Source organism: Schistocerca americana, chromosome 7, assembly GCF_021461395.2.
Source record: "Schistocerca americana isolate TAMUIC-IGC-003095 chromosome 7, iqSchAmer2.1, whole genome shotgun sequence".
NCBI lineage: Eukaryota > Metazoa > Arthropoda > Insecta > Orthoptera > Acrididae > Schistocerca > Schistocerca americana.
The window spans coordinates 388,148,481-388,161,151 of NC_060125.1; the positions used below are offsets into that span (position 1 = coordinate 388,148,481).

General features: G+C 41.7%; 1 protein-coding gene across 1 annotated transcript in view; it reads left to right on the forward strand.

The window, feature by feature from the left end:
- Window positions 1-11,770: 11,770 nt before the first annotated feature.
- Window positions 11,771-12,671, forward strand: part of LOC124622357 (cytochrome P450 4C1-like) — a 39,242-nt gene continuing 38,341 nt past the window's right edge. The window contains exon 1 of the mRNA XM_047148035.1: window positions 11,771-11,977. Coding sequence (XP_047003991.1) covers window positions 11,815-11,977 — 163 coding nt within the window. The 5' untranslated portion in view covers window positions 11,771-11,814. The remainder of the gene's footprint in view (window positions 11,978-12,671) is intronic.

The following is a 12,671-nucleotide window of genomic DNA, read 5'->3' on the forward strand; positions in this document are numbered from 1 at the left end:
GTTACGGGATTTAGTCTCAACAGGACGACTTTATGATAACTAACCACTGTATCAGTTATAACACTCTGTATCTGCGCAGAATTATTTGTTGCTAAGAGGTCGAGTATGATATCGCAACTGTTTACACTTCGAGTGGACTCCTGAAACAATTGCTCAAAACAATTTTCGGAGAGAGCCTTTAGTACAGTTTGAGACGATGATTTATGCCTACCGCCGTCTTTCAACACGTGTAATGCACAACATATCAACGGTAAATCTAAATCACCAGCAACTATAATTTAATGAGGAGGGTAAAAGGAACCAATTATTAATTTATTTCGGTTGTCAAGTATAACCTCTACCCACTCTAACTAAGGAATTATCTTCCTCAGTTTCACTACCACATAAACTACTTCAGACAATACGAACACGGCAATACAAACTATACTTGAGCCTTTCTGAACACCGTTTGGTTCTTTGTAATAGCTCAGGCTGTCTTACCTCCAGCTGTAGTTATATTTCAATACCTATAACGATTTGAGTGCAAGTGATTTATACTAGCGGTTGGAGCTGTAGATATTTCCCAACACATCTACGGTGGATTAAACTATAAAACTAATAGTTTCTATGTGTACCATACTCCAATGTCTGACTTGCAGCATTTGTGGTTGGAGCCCGTTTTGTAATTTCCCAGGAACGTCTATCCTACAAAACCTTCAAGTCCACCCCACAGAGCCCCTGCTACCCCCACAGCAGTCTGCTGTGTGTAATGGACCCATTACCTATCAAGTGGAACCTTACACCTCTTCTCCCTATACCGTCAGTCAAGGGATCTGCAGATTGCATGGTGGAGAAGCGTCAGAGACTCTGGTGCTGACCCTCCAATTGGTTCTGTAACAAAGATCCGCATTTGGTCCTGCCAACCATGTTTCGTATGGTGAGCTCCGCCTTTATGTTTCAATCATGACCCTTATTCTTCGATTTCAGATAGCCACCGTACACCAGAGAGACTCTCGTCCAGTCCAAAGTGACACACCACTATGGCCTCCCATTGGTAGACCGAGTACTTTGAGCTGGTGTAAGGGCCCTCGGGGTACAAGCACAAGCCACCATCTGGCAATATCCATCTTGTTCTTGCAAAAAACAGCAGCAACCCCAGGATTCGAGTCGTCGGTTTGACCCACGAAGGAGACTCAAAAGCTGGAATGACCAAGCTGGTGGATTACTAAGGCTACCTTAATGGATTCAAAGGCGGATTCCTTACTCTCTCCCCACTGGAGATTTCTCTCTTCTTCCGCACTTTAATCACTGTGGCGGCCAACTGGGCCAAATTATGCCCACATTTCCTAACGAAGTTGGCCATACCCCGTGACTCCCTTCATGTTCTTGAGGGTGAAGGGGGTAATTTTCTGTCTTGATCTATTCGAATACCGTCAGCTGACATCAAACGCCGCAAAGAGGAAATTTGCTCTATGGCAATAAATCTTGGATGGCTTAACCGTCAAGTCGGCCTCACGGAAGCGGATCAGCACCTGTTCAAGATGTTGGATGTGCTCTTGGAAGTTGTACACCATTACATCAGCCGAGTAGTTATACAGGGTTTGAACTTTATGTCACCCAGTAGCGCGTCTAAGAGTCGCGACAACATTGTTGCCCCGCTCGATAGCCCAAAAGGATCTTATAGCATTCTTTGAATCACAGAAGGGGAAAGAAAATACGGTACTAACCTGACTACAGCAGATGTTGAAAGTCACCACCAATCATCTCTCGGCACTTTTGCTAAGGCCTGATCGAAGCTGGACTGCTGGACTTGCTGCAGTATCATCCGAAATGTTCTGTTGCAGTTCTTGAAGACTATGAAGGTTCTTTAGATGCACCTTAGACTTGTGGGCTCCCCATATAAGGTAATCACACACTGACAGATCAGATAACCGGGGTCGCACTGACAGATCAGGTGACCTGGGTGGCCAGCTAGGACCGCGATCAGACTGCAGGTCCATGTGGAGTCCGCATGATCGACTTGATATGTCGGTCTGTTGCGACAGGCGTCGGTATGATTTGGTAGAACACTGAACCATTTTCTGCTGAACTGCAATCCTGTTTTCTGGTGTGTGGACACGTTTCGGAATGTTTTTCGTCTTGTTAAAAACAGGCCTGACACCATTTTTGGACTAAACGCTGCATGGTACTCTTTGTTGGCACTTTGGCACCATTAAACTACTGAGCAAACAACTGACCACACCGTTTCCACTACTTTGTTGTCAAGTAACTTTCCGCAACGAACGCCTGCCGATCCACTTCTGCGCTACTCCACTCATGCTGACACAGCCCGCACTATGCTTTGACGGGTGTGCGACACTTGGCGGTCGTACACGTGGCGAGTGGGCACAGGGTGTGGTTATATGCATACATTCACGCCCAACGGTATCCCCTTGACCGAGCCACTTTTATTTGCCATACCCTGGTTATTTTTAATATAAATATCAGACGACAGTATCTAATGTAATAAACCCAAAGAGAGAATAGAAAAACAGAGTTTATGAAACTGAACCACGACAAATGATCTTTGTTTCTGGTCTATAAAACCGATAACATTATCAACGTTGAGCTCTCCCTGACTCTGAACACGAAGATGATTAAAGTCTTGTATTGTCATGAGTGTCAAGACCCGCCAGGTTAGCCGAGAGCGCTAATACGCTGCTTCCTGGACTCTGGTAGGCGCGCCAGCCCCAGATCGTATCTGCCCGCTGGCTTAACAACGTAGGCCGGTGTGCCAGCCAGCCTGGATGTGGTTTTTAGGGGGTTTTCCACATCGCACTAGGTGAATACCGGCATGGCCCCCACGTCCCGCCTCAGTTACACGGCTCGCAGACATCTGAACACATTAGCACTATTCCATGGATTACACTAGCCACAGACAGTTGGGGTACACTAATTCCGTCCCGAGGGTGGCGGCAGGAAGGGCATCCGGCCACCCCTTTCATTAACCTTGCCAAATCCGATTAACCATGGCGATCCTGCGTCATTGTGGGAAAAAGGCACAAGCAAAAGAAAGAAAGAAAGATTTTCATGAGTGTCATCTTTTGTATAAGTGATTAATATTGTTGAAATAATAATCTGTTTTTTAAATATCTGTCATGTTACTGGTTTAAATTTACCCTCCTCAACTGTACAATGATTTCCTAAATAAATGTAAATGTGGCCGTCTTTCATAAACGGTATCGAACAGTAATTTTAAAGAAGCTATTGTCGAGAGGCTTTTTGCTCCATTTTTATTTTCTTAGTTTTGCCGAAATAGAACCTGACATATTTTGTAAAAGAGGTCCGATTGCCTTTCAAACTAAATTAAATTTCATAGATTATTATTTTGGAATCACTGTGCCTGCAGTTTCAAAACGAATCGATACCAAACAAATGATGAGCCTGGCTATGAATATGAATGTTCATTAAAGAGAATTTACTGTAACTAGAGCCTTTATGAAAATAATGAAAAGCATGTTGAAGCCATTGCACATCGGCTTGTAGCAAAAGCAGAGAGAAACACTATTTTTTAATCCATTGTTGGCTAACCACCTCAAATTGAATTTCGATTAGAGAAGGGTGGGAACTATTCTACAGATTTTATAGTAAACGAACCCAACAGTAGAGTGGTAACCATGTCAGGACATATCGGGCTATCAAAAAGTCAGTATAAATTTGAAAACGTAATAAACCACGGAATAATGTAGATAGAGAGGTAAAAATTGACACACATTGACCTCAGAAGTTAAGTCCCATAGTGCTCAGAGCCATTTTTTTTATCTCTTGCGCGCGTCGTTTGGTGATGATCGTGTGCTCAGCTGCCACTTTCGTCAAGCTTGGCCTTCCAGGTCCCCAGACCTCAGTCCGTGCGATTATTGGCTTTGGGGTTACCTGAGGTCGCATCTCTAGGGATGCTAAAAGACAACATCCGACACCAATGCCTCCCATAACTCCGGACATGCTTTACAGTGATGTTCACAACATTATTCCTCGGCTACAGCTATTGTTGAGGAATGATGGTGGACATATTGAGCATTTCCTGTAAAGAACATCATCTTTCCTTTGTCTTACTTTCTTATGCGAATTATTGCTATTCTGATCAGATGAAGCGCCATCTGTCGGACTTTTTTGAAATTTTGTACTTTTTTGGTTTTAATAAAACCCGATGTCATTCCAAGCATGTGTGTCAATTTGTACCTCTCTATCTACATTATTTCGTGATTTATTCAGTTTTCAAATTTATACTGACGTTTTGATCACCCGGTATTACGTCTTATACAAAACGTAATTTACTGCTTTTTAGTATTGTGCACCTATAATTTGTGTTTTCTTTTCCATGTACAACAATCACATGAGAGAGAATGTTAGTACAGATAAAGAATGAAAATGGAGGCAAAAACGGAGAAACCAACTAAAAAGAAAGTAACATTTTCATAAGATTTGAAGAGAATGAATGACTTGCTGTTGTGCTGCCGTAAGTAACGAAAGGTAAGGATATCACAGTTTTCACTTATCTTTACGTGTGTTGTTCGGATAGGAAGCGATGAATCGTGTCCCTTATTAGCGTCGATTAATTTTTCTGAATGTTTTGAGCACGTAAAAAATAGGAATGTTTTGCCAGAATCAAAGCCGGTAATATGGCCGCACTGTAGCACAAATAATGTAGCGCTGCTAGAAGTTTTATAATACATCCCACGCTAACGAATATCAAATCAAGATAGATCATAAATAGTACTTTAGCAGGACTGATAAATCAACACTAAATATTCGATTTCAGTAGAAGCTGTTTGTTTAACTAAGAATCGGAAAAATAGGAGAACGAAAAGAAACAGCTACCGCCCACAATACGAGGTGGAATCGGAAACTGATGATGGAGAAATAATAGGCACGTCAATCGAAAATGCAGATTCTGTCGTAGCGGAAAAAGAGAAGCCGGCAGGATCTCAGCAAACCGCTCAGTCGGAATCCGGATCGTTCACTGACTTTCGTAAGCTTTTTGAAGAGATAGCTATAATCCAAAGAAAGCAACTGAACGCAAACTTTAAAGATATGGCATGTGAATTATATACTAAAGTAACTGCACAGCTAAGTTCAGATATGAATACGAACTTTGAACGTGTGGCATCTGAATTAGACATTAAAGCAATTGCACAGTTAAGTTCAGATATGAACAGGAATTTTGAACTTGAAACAAGAATTAATTCTTTCAGAGTATTGGGATGGACTTTATCTTACTAAATTATACAAAGATTTTTCATCGACTGTGCACAATTTGTCTCTGCAGGTCGAAAAAAACCAAAGCTGCGTAGGGAACAATAGAAGACACTCTTCAATAGCTTGTTGGGAAAGTGCAAGAAAAAGTAAACACACACAAGTGACATCCAATCACCTGCCCACGTTCGAAGTCTGTGAGTTCCGCGGATCATCCCATTCTGCTCTCTCACGATGTCAAATGACTGCTGGGGTCGCTGATGTGGAGTACCTGGCAGTAGATGGCAGTAAGAGTTCACCTAATATGGGAAACGTATATTTTTGGGGGTGTTCGGATACTTTTGATCACATATTCTACACGAAGAAACGAAATTTTATACTAGTAATAGCAGTGGTGAGCATTTTACAAACAGTAACAACCACTGTGGAAAATGGAAATGAGTGTTTGGCGTCACTGGCAGGGAGGCCCCTTGCGGGGCAGGTTCGGCCGCGTTGGTGCAGGCCTTATTACATTCGACGCCACAGTGGCCCACCTGCGCGCCAGATGTGGATGAAATGATGATGAAGACAACACAACACCCAGTCCCCGAGTGGAGAAAATTTCCGACCCAGCCGGGAAGCTAACCCGGCCCCGTAGGACTGCAATCCGTCACGCTGCCCACTCTGCTATCGGGGCGGACAACAACCACTGTTATAATTACAATCGTAATGGCAATGGGAGGAACAATAATGCATCGCCACAGCATCATAATGGTGCAGGGAACAGACTAGGAGATGGCGCAAATTCGTCACCTTTTAGTAAACACAGGTAACAAGATATTAGATACAATCCTTGCTATTTCCAGTACGGAAATAATCATCAAAACCAATACAGAAAAGTCAGTGTAAGTAACTTGTGTATGGAATACACTCACGTCAGCTGACAACGAGAACGCGCAGCAAAACGCGCCTGGATCCAATGATACAGGGGAGCAGAACTGGTGACAACACGTGTCCACCATAGTGATCGAAGGATAACAGACACCGGCCCGCAGGTGCGACAAACTTAACTGCCACCACATTGTGCCCCGAATTACTGTCACGGAAGGAGTAGGGGGCGAGCCCGTGAGCCAGTAATCTTAATGAATAAACATGACCCACTTTATCACATCTTAATCTATGTAAGGGCTTATAAAATCACCAGTACGGAAACTGATTTATTACTACCAAGTACACAATATTTATAAAAGAGCATAGTTCATTACATCTCTCATCTGTGTATGCTCTAAACGAACATCAATATTTAAATATTCTTTGCGAAGTATTACCTTACATAATTACTTCCAGTTACTTTAAATTACATTATGGGAGTACTGTATTCAGAAAAAACTGTTTGAAATATTGACGTGCTTAAGCACGGTTGCTTTACTAAGTACTAAAGGAAATTAATTTCTTTCAACATTAGTCTTTGGATAAAAGATGTAACACATTTCCTTTCATACCGCATTACTCATACCACAAATATAGACATAAAAATAAACATGTACTAAACATACAAACAAAAATGCTTTTGAGAATAACAAACATATTTGTCACCGAATATATTTTTTTTTTATACTGATGAGGATATAAATCTTTAATGCGGTTCGACTCAGGATATCCATGTAAATACCTACATTCATAAGGGATTCTTATAATCTTGTAGGATCCTGTAAATAGTATCTGCCATTTCCAATTTTTCATTTTCATCAACGAAGGTTTTGGGTGCATTCGAAGTAGGACCTTTTCGCTAAACTTGTAGCTTTGCGTCGTATGGAATTTTTTGTCATAATGTTTCTTTCTTAGTGATCAAGATGTGTGAGCGACACAACAGTTTGCCCTATTTTACCTGATAATCGACTATCGATTGGACCTATCAATCGGCCGTGTAGTTGATCGATGCAGCTAAAGTGAGGAGGACGTACTCGTTCCGAGAGTAGAAAAGCCCTCTGTCCTAGCGCTTGAACTGTGATCTGCGGGCCCGACGGGAGCGGGGTCCCTGTAAGGAAGCTTTGACGGAATCACGTTCAATGGACGCGGCCGCGCCTCGGCGGTCGATATTGGGCGGTTGTCTTGATGTACCGGAGAGCGGCGAAAGCGGGTCAATCAGGTGCCAGTGTTCCACTGGGCGTGCTCCACGAGTGTTTGAATTGTTACTGCCTTCTACTTCGATCCACCACATTAACTCCATGCTAAAAATTTTGTTTACTCATGTTCTGAGAAGTATGGGGAACCATGTCTTGCGTGGATTAACGTTTCCTTCGACAACTCTTGTACAAGCAGGAAGGTTTATATGGAAGCAACTAAACTTCCTGAGTGTGGTGCTTGCTTCACGTTTTCAGCTGATGACTTGTGTATACCGTCGTCCGGTTTCTACGCTGACAGCAAAACGCGCTGCTAAAATGTCTGCAACGGAATCGGTATTGTAATTTCGATTCCCGAGTGCAAACATGGTTTCTGTCACCCCATTGCAGTGTAAGTTATCACGTTCTCTTGTTTCATCAGTTCCGGGAGTAACATTTTTGGTTGTTCTCTTGGATGTCAAGTACCACCATCATCACGCCGCAGGAGGGTGCAAAAACGGAAAGCGGAAAAAGCATAAACACCGTTTGCTGCTTCGGTTCACGTTCACCTTTTTGCACGGTCCCCGGTAGTTTCACGATTTATTCCAGAGCAAATATTGCTGTCGTACTGCACTTCGAAGCGATGAGATGACGTTTAGCGGTGTTACAGCCACACTGCATCCTTAGTGAAGTTGCGAATACTCCGTTGGTCGTAGGAAATGCCAAGGTTCACCACAACATCAAAAAAAAAAAAAAAAAATGGTTCAAATGTTTCTGAGCAATATGGGACTTAATATCTGAGGTCATCAGTCCGCTAGAACTTAGAACTACTTAAACCTAACTAACCTAAGGACATCACACACATCCATGCTCGAGGCAGGATTCGAACCTGCGACGTAGCGGTCGCGCGGTTTCAGACTGAAGCGCCTAGAATCGTTCGGCCACACCGGCCGGCTCCACAACATCGTTCTGATGCATACAGCAGAGCGAACTGTCGTTTTCGACCTTGAAACATGTGTAAATGAATTCCCCAAGGAAAGGAGTAGTTTCATTGATGCCCTTCATGCCACTTCCAGACACTTTTTTATGTAGATTCTGAGCGTCAGTGTGTCTGAAAGTGTTTCCATTAGCCATACTTAAGACAACCGTGTGATTACCATGCTGGATATCGTGGTTCCGACACACAGCCCAAAGAGATGATGTTAAGCGGGGTTGTGAAAACGTTCCCATCGTGTGACACGTCCACCGTAGATTTGGGAAGAAATCTGGTGAAAATTGGTGCCAGCGTTCCATCATTAACCTATCTTATACGTCACATGAAGTAATGAGATCCGGTCTTTTCTTCGCATGTTTTGACACCTTGCTGTCTGACGTCTCGCCGAGCCTAAGGGTGACGTTTCAGGGCGCCACGCTTTTGCACCGCTACAGAAGAAGGTTGTAGTTACGTTTGCGCCAAATTCGCACTTGTGCTTCGCAGTGAGGGAAGTGACATGGGTTCAAGAACGAGACGTTTAAATTTCGTTTTAGTTTCGTTTCAGGGTGTCAACTGTAAAATATTATAATCCTATTGTAATTGAGTTACAAACCTGCTTTCTAAGACTGAGCCACATGTCTCGCCCATCTCATGTCCGCTACATTCCTACCAACGACTTCCACTTCATTTGCTAGTTTTCCCGTTTCTCTTAGTCTCACTTAACAAATATCTCTCATTGTTCCACTGAATATCCGTCCTTTATGAACAGTATTCGCTTCACATTTTATGTCTGACTACCGTAAACTGAAACTGATTCTATGCCTTTTTTTTTCAGAAATATCGAAATACTAGTTAGAAGTCACCAAAAGTAATCATCGACTGGTTCTATGACTTTATTTTTAATTTTTAGTTTCGTTTCAGGGTGTCAACTGTAAAATATTATAATCCTATTGTAATTGAGTTACAAACCTGCTTTCTAAGACTGATTAATACTAAGATGTACCAGAACATTTTTGATGGAAAGAAGGTTCCTTTATTGTATGATTATATGATAGCGGAACAAACACTGGTAGCAGTTACTTCTGTAAAATATCTGGGAGTATGCGTGCGGAACGATTTGAAGTGGAATGATCATATAAAATTAATTGTTGATAAGGCGGGTACCAGGTTGAGATTCATTGGGAGAGTGCTTAGAAAATGTAGTCCATCAACAAAGGAGGTGGCTTACAAAACACTCGTTCGATCTATACTTGAGTATTGCTCATCAGTGTGGGATCCGTACCAGATCGGTCTGACGGAGGAGATAGAGAAGATCCAAAGAAGAGCGGCGCGTTTCGTCACAGGGTTATTTGGTAACCGTGATAGCATTACGGAGATGTTTAATAAACTCAAGTGGCAGACTCTGCAAGAGAGGCGCTCTGCATCGCGGTGTAGTTTGCTCGCCAGGTTTCGAGAGGGTGCGTTTCTGGATGAGGTATCGAATATATTGCTTCCCCCTACTTATACCTCCCGAGGAGATCACGAATGTAAAATTAGAGAGATTAGAGCGCTCACGGAGGCTTTCAGACAGTCGTTCTTCCCGCGAACCATACGCGACTGGAACAGGAAAGGGAGGTAATGACAGTGGCACGTAAAGCGCCCTCCGCCACACACCGTTGGGTGGCTTGCGGAGTATCAATGTAGATGTAGATGTAGAATTGGTTAGGGTCGTTTTCCATGGTCAAACCATTGCTGCTAGATAATGGCGTAAGCTTCTAAATATCCTTCACTATCACGATTTTGTCATGTAGTAGGAGAATCTAATTATCGTACTATACGGATTTTCGAAGAGCGCATAGCGCATGATGACGGTTGGACATGAAGTCCTGTAGTGACTGTATGATCAAAGTCATTCTCAAGTCACAGAAGTAACTGAAATTGAGTAGAGTTCTTAAAGTAAGCTGTTCCATCGATGTAGCAGAGATAACAAGTTATGTCCCGAAACATCGTGTGAACCTGTTACTATTAATAACCATGAAAAACGCGTTTAAAACTCGACTTTTTAAGGAGAGTTCAATATTAAAATTCCTTTTACAGAAGACTTACTACTGTACATTACTACTATGAATGAAAGTATAAATCAAAGTAATCGATGACAAAATAAGAAAGAAAAAGAATAACATTTTTGATAGCTGTGAGGATCTAAGTGTACTAATTAACCAAGTGTTTATGGCATGAATTTCTTGATTTACTCTGTAGAAGATAAATCTGCTTCATGACGAATTTATGAACAATAACGTAGGATGCTAGTGATTATTAATGGAAAGGCATATCAGAGTAAATGTGCAGATATAGCGTTATGTCCAGCTAATGAGCAGGCCGTCGATGTGAGTTATACTCTAAATTTTCCAGGTTTTTGAGTTCACGATCATGGTGATATTGGACAGTGTGATGACTCTTGGAAAAAGTAGACTGAAATTGTCTCCATTTTCTGCATGAGAGTGGATACAGACTGTGGAAAAAACGATGTAACACTGTTCTCGGTTTATACTGGGTGTAATGGATGTAAGTGCACATATTTCTATAAGTGACTGAGGACAGTTTATTGAGCAATATTACATCAGTAGCTATCTCATTTGCAGACTAATAACTATAGGTTTTAGGAGAAGTATGTTTTAGCTTCTTTAGTACTTCTGAGTACATTGCAAAGAGCAAGCCATTACTGCTTATTTTTTCCTGGGCAGCAGGTCAGGTGTTAAAGTGTGAACACATGGACGCATAATGATTAGTTTATATTGCAGGCGTAATCCAGTGCAGAAAACATCAGGCAGTATATTACGCTATGTGTTTGCGGAAAGGCTGTTAAACGTGGAAAAAACACCACACACCGATGTATTTACTTATTAAGGGATCACATATCAAAATAACTATACTTATTTCCGTTACACCTTGCATAACTATCTGAAGGGATTAATATCAGTTGTAACGAAGGTAAACAGCCAACCACCAAACTCCTAATAAATAAAACTGTACTACAACGGTAACAACGATTGCCTCCATCTTCGGTATATTGTACTGTTTCTTTACATTATTTGTTGTGTGAAGTGTGAGTGAAGCAATTTATTTTCTGTATAAGGAGTGGAAGTACATTTATTGCAAAACTAAAACTAAAGGTATTAGTAAATTTAATGAAGAGGGAACGCGGATTGTTCTTCAGACGAAGTTGACTTCTATTCAAAGAGAGGCAGGAGTATCAGGATGTATCCAACAAGGTTTTTCCCATCTTCAAGTTTCGAATTACTCACTCTGGATGAACTGTCGACGTTGTCATGCAAGCTATTAACTACGCAGTAGATCATAATCAACGCTCATATTTATATATCTCGAGATAACTATAAGGTAAAAGATTAAATGATGCCCCTCTGCTTTTTATCTCTCTGTGCGTAAGAGGGAGGCAAAGGTCGGCGGCGCAAACTATTGATAAACTGACAAGCAAACGTTTTACTGGGAGACAGTCGCCGGATCTCGTAGTTGTGAGCACCAAACTCGTCGCTCCGGACACATTACAAGATGGCTTTGGCTGTGTTCGTGCTGGTGGCCTTCGTGGTCGCCGTTTCTGTGGCCTTCGTCCTCAAGAACTGGCGCCTGGTACGCTCCATAGAGAAGCTGCCGGGGCCGTTGTTTCTTCCATTCGTGGGAACAGCCTACGTATTCGCCTTTAGACCGCGAGAAGGTAAGATGTCGCTACAGCAACGTAAGTACTGTATTTACATTATCTCTGTGGTACATTTCGCACAGCTGACAAGGTTGGAGTGAATCTTCTTGAGTCCTTTATCGCCACTATCATTTATTTCTCCCGTATACACCCCATCTCCTTTTAATATCACATATTCTCCAATACTTTCTTCTCTGCTTTCGGCAAATTGTACTACTGTATACCACTGTTATTTTTATTATTAGTCTACAACTTTCAAACTACAGAAGCATTCTTTATTTTGTGCCCTAATTTTTCGTTTTGGCAAATCAACCAGTCTGGCACGCTGCCTGTCGTACCAACAAAAACTCAGAACTAACACAATTCGTAACTCTTAAGCACAGCTGAAATAATTGACGAAGTTATAACTGAAATGAAAGCAACAATTAAAGCCAATCACTAAGGTACATACGTAACTGGAAACAAAGTAGGAGATTTCTTTCTCGCTCTCTTAGGTTTCACATGTAATTTGCACCTGTATTTCACTTTCTCATTTAATTATATGTAAAATTTAATCATCTATGAAACAAGTTTAGTCATATAAACAGATAGTGGTACGTGCACTGCCACGATAGCACTGCAGTGATTTCAAGCATTTGTGGAAACACCAAAAAAAAAAAAAAAAGAGAATCTGCTTTAATACAAAAATGGGAACATAAAATAAAGAACTGCA